General features: G+C 47.4%; 1 protein-coding gene across 1 annotated transcript; it reads left to right on the forward strand.

Annotated features, from left to right (window-relative positions):
* Window positions 1-3059: 3059 nt before the first annotated feature.
* On the forward strand, window positions 3060-3396 carry HRK (harakiri, BCL2 interacting protein). The gene has a single exon (XM_072599385.1). The coding sequence runs from the start codon at window positions 3060-3062 to the stop codon at window positions 3348-3350; it is 291 nt and encodes a 96-aa protein (XP_072455486.1). The 3' UTR covers window positions 3351-3396.
* Window positions 3397-14594: the final 11198 nt, after the last annotated feature.

Genomic DNA, 14594 nt, shown 5'->3' on the forward strand with positions numbered 1-14594 from the left:
CTACGTACAATGTTCTCCTGGTTTTACTCACTTCGCTTAGTGTCGGTTCACATAAGTCCTTCCAGGTTTTTCTGAAGTCTGCCTGTTCATTACTTCTTATAGCACAATAGTATTCCAAACTAATTCTTTCATTAAGGGGATTTGTTCTGTGAAGTTTGGGATTTAGTCAAAGTGTCGAATGTGAGAACCTACAGGGCCACATGTAGCCTCAAGGTCAAAGGTTCCCCAACCTTGACCTAACCTCTCTGGACTTCAGCTTCTTATCTGTAAAATGAGAGGGTTGGACTAAGTGACTTTAAAGATCTCTTTTAGCCTCAAATCCATTATTCTAAGGCCCTGAGCTTTCACATCCTCTCATAAACTTGACCATGAGATAATGAGAACCAGATCTTCCCTCCTAGGTCCCTATTTATTAAGGTAGTAGAATCTTTTGAAGTCCAAAGGCTCTATCAACTTCTGGTCTTGTGCAGTAGTGTCTCATTCAGTTTTTCCCCTGCCTAGACATCTGAGCTCTCTGATAATGGTGGAATTGCTTGAAATCTTTTTCTTTTTTGGGGGGGGGGGGGAAGGGGAGCAGATGGTATCCAAGGTCCCTCGAACAGTCTGTGAGTCCTTTGAGTATAAGAACAGATTTCTGTTTAGTAACACAGTGTGGTGGGAATGTAAATGGGGAAGAAAATGGGTTCTAGTTCTGGCTTTGTCACCAAATTGTTGTGTCTCTAGCTAAGTTGGGAATGTCAACCCTCATTTTCCTCACCCTGGGTGATCTCTATGTATAGCCCCTCCAGCTCTGAAATCCAGTTTTGTATTTTTGAACTGAATCTGGCATTAACAGGACCTAGGTCCCAATCCTACCTGTTTGTTCACCTAGGCTAGCTCTATACATCTAGAACTTGAAGAGAACTCAAGGGTCATCTAATCCAACCTTCTCCTTTGAGGGTTGAGGAAACTGCAGCTCAGAGGGGGAAAGTGAATGTAAGCTATTTGGAGTAGGGCTTTGTTTCAGACTCTATATTTATGTTCACAGTGTCTGACAAATAAATGCTTGTTTATTGACTACTGTAGGTCATATAGGTAGGGAACATAAGAAGCAGGATTTGAATCCAGGTTCTTTTCTGCCACAGCCAGAGCTCTTTGCATAGAACCAGGCTGAATTCTCTGGGTCTTTTCCCTCATCCTTATAATGTGGGAAGTTGTACTACACATCCATCAATCTAATAAACATTTATTAAATGCATACTGTGAGCCAGACACTGTGCTAAGAAAGAGCTGGGAATACAAAAAGAGACAAAAGATAGTTCCTACCCTCAGGGAGCTTATAATCTAAAGGCGAAGACAACATGCAAACAATATCTACAAAGCAAGTCACACACAGGATAAATGTGTGTTTGTCCTTCGTTGCCGAAGAAGACCATGCCATCAGAGAAATGATGACATGACTTGCACTTGACTTTGTTTTGAGTGAGGGAGGGCTGTGCAGGTCACCAGCCTCACTTCTCCTCCAGAGTCACCTGAATCCAGTGACCAGATATTCATCAGGATGACTGAAGATGACCCAGGATGAGGCAATTGGGGTTAAGTGACTTGCCCAAGGTTACACAGCTAGTGAGTGTCAAGTGTCTGAGATGAGATTTGAACACAGGTCCTCCTGACTCTTGCACTGGTGCTCTATCCACTGCACCATCTATCCCCTACAGGATAAATAGGAAATAATTAAAAGAGGGAAGGCTAGGAAATTTAGAGGGGTTGGGGGAAGCTTCCAGTACAAGAAGGGATGAGGCCTGAGGTTTCAGCTTGGAATCCAGTGTTCAAGATGAGCCTCTATGGAACTTCGTCCTCCCTTTGCCCATCCCATACACATTTTACATCCTGCACAAATTTGGGGATTTAACCTCTGATCTCGAGAGGGGTATATCTCACCTGCCTGAAGAACACCTGCTCAAGCTAAGGGCCTCAGTATATTCAACTCTACGGTGGAGATAGGGGTGGTCCTTTTTTCTTCCCCGGTTCCTGCTCTTCAAAACCTATCTGGGCTACACTAAGGTTGCTAGCATATACTGTAAATCCGAGGGGTGCGAGGGGAGGCAGAGAACTCTTTAAAACTTGCCCTTAAAGGCTGAATAGGAGGAAAGAGACGTTTCTTTCCAAAAGATTGTGACTGGCTTCTCCCGGGGGCGCTTGGGGACAGTGCTCGGGGGGAGCAGGAATGACCAGCTGAGCTCCGAGACTGTTAACAGGTGCTCTGAGAGACGAGAGCACAAGTTGGTTTCCCTGTCCACAGCCCCTTCCACCTAAAACCAGGGTTGGGAGTCTCTGGAATCTCAGGACGAGGGGGATCGGGGGACAAGTTCTGGCCGGAAACCAGCCAAGTTAGGTCGAGTTGGGCCCAGAATAAGGTTCGTCCCCTTCACCCGCCCTTCCCCACTCCCCCTCCCAAAATAAACATACTCATAAATAAGAAGAATTTGGTTTCCGCCAGCGACACGGCCTCTCGCCTGGGCTGAAAGCGAGAGATCCAAAGCAAAACAGAGGAGGAAATCACCCCGGAGCGCCGTTCTCGGTCTCTGCAGGTGTCCCCAGGAAGGCACCAGGTTGCCCGACCCTGGTCCGGCCGAGAGTTGCGGCTGGGCGGAGTCCGTGCCCCCCGCCGAGCCCCGGGCCAGCCTAGCTCCCGGCACAGGCAGGGTTAAAAGTTACCTCTCGGTTTCTTCTGCCTCCAGCCCCCCCGGGGCCGGATGATGTAACCCCCCTTTCAGCCCTCCCCCCCTCTACCATGTGACACTTTAATTAATAATAGCGCCGCCGTCCGCCCCACCAGCGCCCGCCCGACACACCGCACACACTCCCGCACGTACACAAACACAGAAACTTGGTGTGCGGAGCCGGGGCCGGAGCGCATCGAGGCGCAGCCGGAGCGCACGCGGCTGGACGCGCAGCTGGGCCAGGAAGGGAAGGTGCCCGCGGGCGGAGAAGGGCACACGGCGCGGAGCCGGGGCAAGGCGGCCGGACCGGACCTAGCGAGGCGAGCCCGAGGAGGAGGAGCGCGGGAGGCGTCCGTCATGTGCCCGTGCCCCCTGCACCGCGGCCGCGGCCCCCCGGCAGTGTGCGCCTGCAGCTCCGGCCGCCTCGAGCAGCGCGCGGCGGCGGCCGCACAGCTCACGGCCGCCCGCCTCAAGGCCCTCGGGGACGAGCTGCAGGAGCGGACCATGTGGCGGCGCCGGGCGCGGAGCCGGCGGGCCGCAGCCGAGGCGGGCAGCGGCAGCGGGCTCCCCGCCTACTGGGCTTGGCTGTGCGCGGCCGCTCAGGTGGCGGCGCTGGCGGCCTGGCTGCTCCGGAGGAGGAACCTGTAGGAGCGCGGGGGCTTCTTGGCGGGGGCCGAAGCGGAGACCGAGCCGGAGCCCAAGCAACAGGTACTGCCCTGGGCCGGGCTGGGCAGGAGTTCGAGGCCGGTCCTGGAGACGACCAAGTTCTGCCTCCGTCTCTCCGCTCCACTGCCCGCTTCCCCCCTGCCTCTATCCTCTCCCTGGGTCTCCCTTTACTCTTTCATTCTCCTTGTCGGTACGTCTGTTTCTCATCTACTCTCCCATTTTTCTTTCTCTCCCCTTCTTCCTATCCATTGTCCTCTCCCTTTTCCCCCCCCTCTTCCCTCTTTTCTCTTTCTGCTTCTCAGCCTCTCTTTTCTGCGCTCTCCATCCTTATCTGTCTTTCTTCTGTATCTTCCTGTGTTTCTTGGAGTTTCTACCCGTCCCTCTGGTTTTCTCTCCGTCATTTTCTCCCTGCCTCCCTCGATACCTCTTTCCCGAGGCCGTGGGACTTCTTTGACTTAGCCAACTTTTGCCTCCTCCTTCTATCTCGTACCTGCTGTTCCACATGAGACCTCCAAAGACTGCCCTCCAGGAGCTTGGTCCGGGCCAAGAGCCTGCCTGGGAAGGGTACCTTAAGGTTTGGGCTTGTAGTCCGTCATTCAGTCCCCTTGGAGGGGCCGGAGAAGAGGGACCGTCTCAGACGGTCATTCACCCAACAGGTACTGCACCCTGCTGGGTGCTGGGTGCTCGGCTAAGTGCGAGATATGTGAAGATAAGCAGGTCTCTCCCATTGGAGGCTGAAAGACCTGGCAGAGATGGGACGTGCAGCAGCTGTAGGAGGGGGTGGAGGTGTCCACGAGGGAAACGGGCACTGGGAACTAGGGAAGAGATTGAGACTGACCCTGACGGGGCTCAGAGGGAAAGGCGGACGTTGTTGAGGAAGTCAACGACGTCTGCACCAATGCCCAAGGTCTCGGACGCCGAGTGTATTGCGGGTCCCGAGGATGGCTTCTCCAAGGATTGGGGCTCTACGTGAGTCTGCACCCGGAATCCAAACTGGCCACCTGCAGTCCAGACTCCGTACTCTCTGGACTGGGCAGGGCGTGGAGGGAGACGGCTGGGATCCCCTCAGTCCAGGGGGTTGTATGAGATGAGGAGAATGGGTGACAGGTGCATGGTAGGTTTTGCAAAAGAGAGCCTGTGCTTCTCTCCTTGCCTGCAACTCCTGAGAAAGTTTCCCTACGAGGCTTCTAATCTGTGATCCAGGGAAAAGCCTTCGGTCCCACTCCTGCCTCAAGCGGGAAGAAGATGGACCCCTTTAACGCCTCCCTTTCCCGTTTAGGCGCAGGGAAGTCCCCTTCGCTGTCTAGCCACGGGCTTAATCTGGGTTCTTTGTGGAGCTGGGAACAACTTTCTGGAGAAAAGGGAAGAGAAAAAAATGAGGAGACAGAGAGAGCGAGAGAGCAAGAGAGAGAGAGAGCGAGAGCGAGAGAGAGAGAGAGAGAGAAGCATTTTGGAGTCGTGGGAAGAGGAAGAAGATGGAGAGACAGAGAAAAAAGAGGAAAAGAAAGAAAGAATCCTAAACAGTATAGTTAAAGGGTCCCTTAACACGGAGCATAGGATGCCAGAGCTTAGCCTAGAATGTTCGAGCTAGTAGAGACCTTAGAATATACAGTGTTAGATCTGGGAAGGCTTAGAACAGAAAATGTCAGGGAGAGATCTTAGAACATTAGCTGTCAGAGTTGGGAGGACTCTTAGAACTGAAAATGTCAGAGAACTTAGAACATTAGCCTGTCAGAGCTGGGAGGGCTCTTAGATATGAGAATTTGAGAGATGAGAGGATCCTCAGAATATAAACTCTTAGACCTGGGGGTGTAGGTTGTGGTAGACCTGAAAGCATCGAGTTCAATCCCCTCATTTTACCAAGTTAAACTGAAGGAGAAGAAACCAAATAGGAAGTCCCCGTAAGGTCCCAAATCTGGGACTGGAGGAGGCTTTTGAAGTCATCTACCTTTGGTCCAAGCCCTTCATTTTGTAGATGAGGGAACTGAGAAAGTTAATTGATTTAACAGGCAGTAAATAGCTTGAGAGACAGTCCTGTACCACGCAGAAAGACAAGGGAAATGTATTACGAATCTAAGAAAAACAATGAGAAAAAACATGACTTATAAAAAACAGGAGCTAGATCCGGCCAGAGAAACTGGCGCTGGGCGCCCTCAGGGGACAGTTTATTCCCACTCTCTTGGGTTGGGGTTCGTAGTGCAGGGTTGTGAGAGCAGACGGGGCCCGCCGACCCCCGCTCTCCTCAGGTTTCTGCAGGGGCTAGCATGCATTCCCGCGGACTTCGGGGAGTTGCCTGAGCAAGCAGGAGCCAGCGGGGTGACTAGGGGGGCTGGCGTCCGGGAGGCGCCGGAGGCGGGCGGGCGGGGCAGCAGGGGGGAGGCGGGGCTGGGGATGCTCGTGGTCCCGGTGTGGTAAGCTGCCAGTAGCCTGGGAGGAAGGGTGCTCAAGGCGCCAGCCCAGAGAGACAAGGGATGCGGTCGGATGGGGACTGCTTAGGGTACCGGGGATGCCAACCGAGAGGTCTCTCCCAGGGTTCTCCTGGGAGTTGCCGGGGTTACCAATTCCCAGTCTTGGGTGGGCGCCTTACCCCGGAGCCAGCGCTCACGAATGTGCATGGGAGCAAGTGACCCAGATCCGGGAGGGGTCCAGATACCTTTCAGCCCGGGACATAGGTGAGCCAGTGTTCTCCCAGGCAGCCTTAGCACCTCAGAGGGGAGGCAATCTGCTACAATGGAAGGAGAATTATATTTGGAGCCAGATTACATGTGCTGTCTCTCTCACTACCGAAATGACCCTGGGCAAGTCATCTAGCCTCTCAAGCCTCAGTTTCCCCATTTGTACCCTCGTGACCATAATGTTAATAATAGCTAGCATTTAGATAACTTTAAGGTTTGCAAAGCACCTTGCATATATTATATCATTTGATGCTCACAACAATCCTATGAAACAGGTGCTATTATCACCCCTAATTTACGGAAGAAGAAACTAAGGCAAATAGAGGTTTGACTGGCCCTAGGCCACACAGCTAGTAAGCATCTGAGGCAGGATTTGAACTCACGTCTTCCTGGCTTTGAATTCAGCACCCTAATCCACCTAGCTGCTGTGATCTCCTTGGAGCAAGACTTGGGAAGTTGCCACTCTTTCGACGCCCTTCTTAAAACAACAATAACAACTTCTCTAATTTTATTTTGGACTCCACCAAAGTTCCCTTCTCATTTCTCATCATGGCCTGAAGATGAACCTGGCTTCTGTTGGGGGCGGGGGGGGGGGGGGGGGGGGGAGGGGGGGGAATCTGTTGTAGCGTAAGCATTGACAAGTTCTCCCAAACCAGAAAGGGTTTGAGTAAGGACCTAGTGGTGAGCTATGTGTCTGTCCTGCTCTGAACCATCCTTGTTAAATTGAGAGAGATCAGTGTGTCTCCTAAAATACAGAACAACGGCAGTCTATATTGATGGAAAGAGTGTGAACTCAGGGGTGTTTCAAGTATGGTGGGGAAACCTCATCCCTCATGTAAAAGGCACAAGTGAAAATCAGGGTTGTTGATTAGATGAGTCAAGATACTGAAAGACCAAGCCAGGGCCACAGGGTGAAACTGATGAGACCTTTCCTGGTAATAAAAAGAGTAGGCTAGGAGTAGGGCTGGATCTGTGATTTCTCTGGTATTGTCAACTCCTAGATGATGAAATTCCTCTTACCACAGAAGGTCAGCATCTTCTCTGCACCTTAGTGTTATCGAGTGGCCTAGAGCATCTAGTGGTTTAAGTGATTTGCCTTTGGTCAAACAGCCAATATGAGTCAAAAGCGGGACTGGAACTCAGGTCTTCCTGACTCTGAGGTCAACTCTCTATCTACTATGCAATAATGTCTCTCTGTACTACTCCTACCACTGTTACTAATAATAGTAACCTTAGTTCTCTTGATACCCACTGACTGGATGATCTTGGGTAGGTCATTTAATTTCTGACTCCTAGCAACTGTCTGACTCTATAAGTTGCCACCCAGGGCTGTTTGGCCTTGGGAGATGGAGTTATCTTTCCAGAGTTTTCCTATATCAATATTATCACAAGTTCAGTTGCCCTCCCCCCCACCAGCTTGTAGTATCTATTTAATAAAGTTGTTGTGAACCCTGTGAGTATCAACTGAGATAAAATTGATAAAATGCGTTGCAAAGCATAAAACCTATTTAAATTCCAGTAATGATTAATTGGGCCCCCTTTCAAAAGCAAATGAGTAGCTAGATACTGCCTGATCTCATCCTACCTCCTAGGTCTCCAAACTATCCCTCAGAGTGACTGGAACTGACTCCTTCCCAAATCTCCAATGGTTCAAATCCAAGAGGGCAGCATGATACAGTGGGTAGATACTGGTACGGAAGTCACAGGATCTGGGTTTAAATCCTGCCTCTGACACTTACTAGGTTTGTGACCCTGGGCAAGTCACTTAACCTCTCTCTGCTTCCATTTCCCCAACTGTAAAATGTTAATAATAGCACCTTTCTCCCAGGGTTGTTGGGAGGATCAGATGAGATAATAATTACGAAGTGCTTTGCCAACCTAGGCACTGAACCAGACTCAAGATGTTTGCATTCCACTGGGGGCAATGACAAATGCCCATAAAAGTATTTACAAAATATGAACAAAATACAAGGGCAATTTTGGGGGGGGGCATTAGCAATGGGGGCAGGGGAGGTTGTTGGGGGTGGGGGGAGGTATCAGGAAAGGCAGGTGAAGGAGGAGGTGAGAAAGGCAGGAAAAGTGGAGTGGAGGCAATGATGACAGCTTTAAATTCCAAATGGAGAGGTTTGCAGGTGAGCTTTCTCTCCTCCTCCCTCTCCCCTTGTGCTTCACTCTGGCAAAGACTTTGAGGGCTCCTTTAACTTGGGGGAAGAGGAGAGTGGGCTTATCAGTGAGACACTTGGTTAGTGATCTGAAGGATCACCCTCAGGGAAGCGTCCAGATGTGAGGGAACAGGCGAGCTGATGGCAGCCCTCCTCCTGACTGCCACATGTTCAGGGTGTGAAGCTGTCCAACTATCCTGGTGAGATTCCAAGTCACAAATGACTGAGCTGTGGATGTAAATACAACTGTACGTGGGGATAATTAAATACACCACCAGCAGCTCACCTTATGGATCTAACTGGGGCAAAGGTGCCTTATCACGTCCTTTCGTCTTTGTTTCTCTCTCTCTCTCTCTCTCTCTCTCTCTCTCTCTCTCTCTCTCTCTCGCTCTCGCTCTCGCTCTCGCTCTCGCTCTCGCTATGTCTATCTCTTTCTGTCTCTGTCTCTTGCTCCATCTCTCTCTATGTCTCTGTCTCCTGCTCTCTGTTTCTGTCTATTTCTGTCTCTCTTTCGCTGTCTCTGTCTCTTTATCTGTCTCTGTCTCTGTGTGTGTGTTGTCTGTCTGTCCAAACTTTGCTTCTTTCAAGGTTAACAAGATCTGAATGGTTCAACAAATACAGCACCATATTTAGATTGGAAAAGACCCCTATTGGAATCCCATATTAGCCCTGGATAAGTCACTTCTCTCCCTGAACATCAGTTTTCTCACCTGTAAAATAAGGGTCTTCAGAAGTGTTAAACCCTTGCTCTGGTGAGTGGAGAGTAGGCAGCAAAACTCCCAAGGGCTGCTGAACCAGACTAAAATGTAACTGGGAAACATTAATGAAAATAATAAAAATACAACACAGCATAGATCATGTTCATCTAAGTCAGTAAGCCTGGCTTGAGTTTGACACCATTGAGTTCAATGAGGCCCACGTCAGCCATAAATCTGTGACCTTATCAGTTTCGGCTGTAAAATAGGGCAGTTGAGACGATCTCTAAGGTCCTTCCAGGCCTAAATCTTAAGGTGAATGAATGAAAACTGCGTTAATGCATTTAAGCGCCTTTTATGTGCTAAACATCAAAGACACCTATGTGAGACTCAGTGCCTGTCCTCAAGGGGTTCACATTCTATTAGACCACTCCTGGAGGAGTGGTGGCCAGGGAAGGGAGTTTTAGTCTGAGTCATAGGGATGGTGATTGAAAGCAAAGGGCAGTCTGTGGTCAAGACCTGCCCTCCTGACTCTTCAGACGGTTTCTACTATGCCCCAGTGTTCTCCCCACCTTCACCTTCCTTTTATGTGTTACCTTTCTCCATTAGAATGTAAGCTTCTGGATAACTTCTTCAGTCGTGTCCAACTCTTCATCACCCTACTTGGGGTTTTCTTCGCAAAGATACTGGAGTGGTTGGCCATTTCCTTTTCCAGCTCATTTTACAGATGAGGGAACTGAGGCAAACAGAGTGAAGTGACTTTCCCAGGGTCACACAGCGAGTGTCTGAGGCCAGATATGAACTCACAAGGAGCCTTTCTGACTGCACTCCATGCACTGTGTCATCCAGCTGCCTTTTAGGCACTATCTTTCTGCTTAAATTTATAATCCCAGGGTTTAAGGACAATGCCTGATACATAGTAAGTGCTTACTAAATGCCTGTCAACCTAACTGGGTCTGCCTTTCCAGAAGCAGTGGTAGTGCTAATTTGGCGTGGCCAGGTAGAGAGGAAGAAAGATGGGAGGGCAAATGGTGATTGTGTGTGGGCTGGATATAGCTGTAGGGAAGATGGCTACGTGTCCAAGTGGATGGAGGGAAGGGATGTGAAGCAGGAAGCCTGGCTAGAGAGAATGAATTTCAAATCAGTTCAGTAAGCATGTATTAAGCACCTACTATGTGCCATGCACTGTGCTATGCAGTGAGATACAAAAAGAGGCAAAAGACACTCCTGTCCTCAAGGAGCTCACACTTGAATGGGGGAAACAGCATGAACCCTTGAGGTCCTTTTGAGGATTTGGAGCCAAAAGGGACTTTATAGGTCATTCAATTTTCATTTTATGAGTAAGGAAACTGAGGCACATAGAAGAGAAATCTCGACCAAGATTAGGCAGGTAGTAAGGGGCAGAATCAGGAGCCAAACCCAGTCCCCCGACTCCAAATCCAGCCCTGGTTTCCCTACTGCACACCAAATCCTGGATCCAAGCTATACAACCCTTGCTCATCTCTGTTTTCTCTCCTGTTTCTCCTCCTATCTGTCTGATCACTCCTTCTCAGTCTTCCTTTGCTGTTTTGTTCCCATTGACCATGGGTACCCCCAAATCTCTGTCCTGGGCTCGTTTCACTTCTCCCTCTATACAGTTTCACTTGGTGATCTCATCACTTCTCCTAGGTTCAATGATCATTTCTACACAGACAATTCTGGTATCTGTATATACAGCCCCACTCTTGTCTGCTGAACTCCAGTTCCACATCCTCAACTGCTTTCTGGATATCCCAAACTGAATGCTCTGTAGACATCTCAAATGTAACAGGTGCAGAAACCAACTCATCATCTTTCCTCCTTTATACTTCACAGTTATTGTGGAGGGTACCACCAACCTCCCAGTCATCCAGGCTGTCATTCTCACCTTTTCACCTATTGTACATATTCAGTCCATTCCAAATCTTGTCATGTCTGTCTTCACAACATCTCTCATATATAGCCCCTTCTCTCCCCTTTATCACCTCACGCTTGAACTGTTATGATAATAGTCTTCTGTTTTCCCCACCTCAAGGGAGATAAGTACTATTATTATCTCTATTTTACAGAAGAGGAAGATGAGGCAGTGGCCTGTTCAATATCACGCAGCTGATAAGTATCTGAGGAACAACTTGAATTCAGATTTCTCTGATTTCAAGGTATTGATCTATCCAAGATTCAGTCAAAGGGCAGCACCTGAGGACCTAGAGAGCCACGTGTGGCCTTGAAGCTGCAGGTTCCCCACGTTGAATTCTATCCACTGTGCCACCTAGCTTCTTATGGTTAATCCCTTCAACTCAGCAGATCACAACTCTTCTATGACTTTTCATCTCTGTGAGACTTTCTTCAAAAGGGGTTTACCCAAAGTGCCTTCCTCTAGATTTAATAACATTGTATGGAGACCAACAGCACACATGGGCTCTCCATTTGTCTTTGCTTTGTAAACATGAGCTATTATTATTTGCATCAGAGGGTGGAAAGTTCCATGCTAGTAGATTTTCAATAGTGTACTGTGTATATTATAGGAACATGTCATATTTATAAAACCTAAGGGGGATTTTTGGATAAACCTTGCTATGGGCATTTCCTACTTCTTATTTGTCTTATTGTACTGGGAATAGAATGGATATTTTTTTAAAAAATAAAATGAAATGAAATAAGAAAAGTAAATAATTTACAAATTAACTTCATAGAATCAGACTCTTGCAGTTGTCCTTCAAGTTGACTGATTCCAGTTTATTCAAGAAGAATAGATAAGAAAACACATCTCCTTCCCTTAATAGAGATACCATGAGTATCTGACTCCATTAACAGTTCCTGGCACATAGTAAGCACTTGATAAATGTTTTTTGACTTGACCTGACGTGTAGGGGAGTTTTTCTGACTGCTTTTTCCTCCTGCTCTTTTTTAATCTTTGACATAAGGATGGTTCAGTGCACAGGGAAGCAGGGAGGGTTATAAGCATAAATGAAAGTGATGTAAGAACAAATTATATAAAGAAATAATTTAAAATTAAAAAAAATATTTTACTTGGTCCAAACTTTCTTTTTTTTCCTTCCTTTCTTCCTTCTTTCCTTCCTTCCTTCCTTCCTTCCTTCCTTCCTTCCTTCCTTCCTTCCTTCCTTCCTTCCTTCCCTTCCCTTTCCCTTCCTTATTCTCTCCCTCCATCTCTCCTTTCTCCCCTCTTTTATTAAGGAACTTTTAAAAAAGTCAGACTGATGCCTAATTTCCCCAGTTGTTAATGCTTCCCCAAATTACTCTGTATTTACCTTACGCAAACTTACCTAGGTACATATCATTCTTCCTAGCAGAATGTAAGGCAATAAGCATTTATTAAGCACCTACTATGTGCCTAGCATTATGTACTGGGGAAACAAATACCAGCAAAAAATAAATAAATAAATAGAAGGGTATATTCCCTGACCTCGAGAAACTTAAATTCTAACTGTAGAAAAGAGTACATAGAAGGGAATTGAAAATTGTGGGGGAGGGGAGAAGGTCCCTGCTGGGGACATGCTGGTAAAAGTCCATCAAGTCAGAGGCACAGCTGGGAGGGGAATGAAACATGGGCAACCCAGGCCTGACCCCAGAATAGACACCCTGGAAGGAATCCCCCAGTGGGAGAAGGAAGCTAGGAGGGTGGAGGAAAAGGCCAGGGTGAAAAGACATGAGTCAGGGGGCCAAAAGCACAGCTTAAAGGATTTAGAGTCTCTCAAGGCCAAGGCCTGGTTTGTTATTATTTTTAAAAATGTCTTTTTACCTCTAGTACCTATTTCATCTCACATATAATAGGTGCATAATAATTGCTTCTGAATTAAATTAAAACAAATGCCTTTTGTATTTGATATGGTCTTCATTCCACTCCCATCACTGAAAACTCCTTTATAATAAAGGAAAACAGCTTACTAAAACCAACTGGTGATGAAAATAATAATGTTAATAATGATAATAGCTAGCATTTGTATAATGCCTACTATGTGCCAGGCACTATGTGCTTTATAAATATCTCATTTGTTTCTCGTAACAACCATGAGAGTTGGATGCAGTTATCCTGCTTTTGCAGTTCAGGTAACTGAGGCACAGAAAGGTTAAGTGACTTGCTCAGGGCCACACTGTCAGATTTCCCAACTTCAGGCCCACACCTCTAACCATTGCAGTGACAAAATGTAGAAACCCTCCAACTAGTTCAATCAATCAATAAGCCTTTTCTAAGTGTCTCTCCTGTGTGTTATATATTAGAGGTGCAGAGACAAAAATGAAACAGTCTCTGTCCTCAAGGAAGAGAGCACATGCACACATACAAGCACTGACAAAGAATATATCAAATCAAAGAAAGGCAGGTGGTAGGGAGTGGACTTCAGGCACAGAGGAGAGCCTATTCAAAGCTGGGAAATGCATCATTCTACCCCTGTAGACCTCAGGCCACACACCTGAGAGGAGGGAAATGTGTGCTTTGTCATCTGTTATGTGGGGTCCAGATTGGCCGTTGCAATTAGTCTGAGCTTGGCTGCCTTTTAGTGTTGTTTTCGATTACATTAGCCTCGCCATTGTATTTACCTTATTTATTGACTTGGCTCCTGAGATGTCTGTGTTCCAGCTGTTCTGTGTCTGGGCTGCATAGGGCATTGAGAGGCCAAATCTATGGATATGATCCCCTGTAGGGCAGTTCAGTCTATAGAGCAAATAATTTTTCCCCATTAGTAAACTCAGCTACCAGGACTGGTTGCTAGTGAGATAGGATGGGATGGATCTCTCTCTCTCTCTCTCTCTCTCTCTCTCTGTCTGTCTGTCTGTCTCTCTGTCTGTCTGTCTATCTCTGTAAAACTGTATGGCTGACTGCTTGCAAATCTGCCTTCATCACTGGAAAAATATCTTTAAGGGTGTGATGAAGATCACTCCCTGCCCATCTCCTCCACTTTGAATTAACCCCCATCCCCCAATAGTTGCTTAAACAGCAGGCTGGGAAATTCTATCAAGTTAGAGCTGAGCTCAGATGGGATCCCTTAATTCCCAGAGGATGAAGCTAAAGCCCAAGAAAAGCTATTGAGGGCAAACAGCCTTAAAGCACTAGAAGAATGTGAGTTATTGTTATTCACTACTGAAGTCCTATTCTGGTGTCTCTTTATGGTGCTGGCTGGTGATGGTGGACCAGGATAGACAGTCCTAATAAAAAAGGAAACAAGAATTTGTTAAGCACTCACTGTGTGCTAAGTGCTTTACAGATATAATATAATTTGACCCTCCTACAGCTCTGGGATATTATCACCTTCATTTTACAGATAAGGAAAAGGAGGTAAAGTTAAGTGACTTGCCTAGGGTCACATAGCTAGTAAGTGTTTGAGGCTGGATTTGAACTCAGGTCTTCCAGACTCCAGGCCTGGCACTCTATTTCCTGTGCCACCTCATACATCATTAGATTTAGAGCTGGAAGGAACTTTAAAGATCATCTAATGTTCTCTGTATATTTTACAAATGAGGAAACTGAATCCCAACGAGTGATTTAGCGAATTGGAGAATAATAGGTGAAGAATCTAAAGGAACCTCCAAGGCCATTATGTTCAACCCCCTCATTTTGCACATGAGGAAACTGACCCCCTTCTCCTCTCCCAAGGTTAAATGACTAATCCAGGATCACACAGGTTGCAGAGCTGTGATTTAATCTCTGATTCCCTCATT

The sequence above is a fragment of the Notamacropus eugenii genome, chromosome 4 (assembly GCF_028372415.1).
Source record: "Notamacropus eugenii isolate mMacEug1 chromosome 4, mMacEug1.pri_v2, whole genome shotgun sequence".
NCBI lineage: Eukaryota > Metazoa > Chordata > Mammalia > Diprotodontia > Macropodidae > Notamacropus > Notamacropus eugenii.

Bases quoted from the DNA above. Each gene is read 5' to 3' on its own strand.
- HRK (XM_072599385.1), top strand. From the start codon at position 3,060: ATGTGCCCGTGCCCCCTGCACCGCGGCCGCGGCCCCCCGGCAGTGTGC.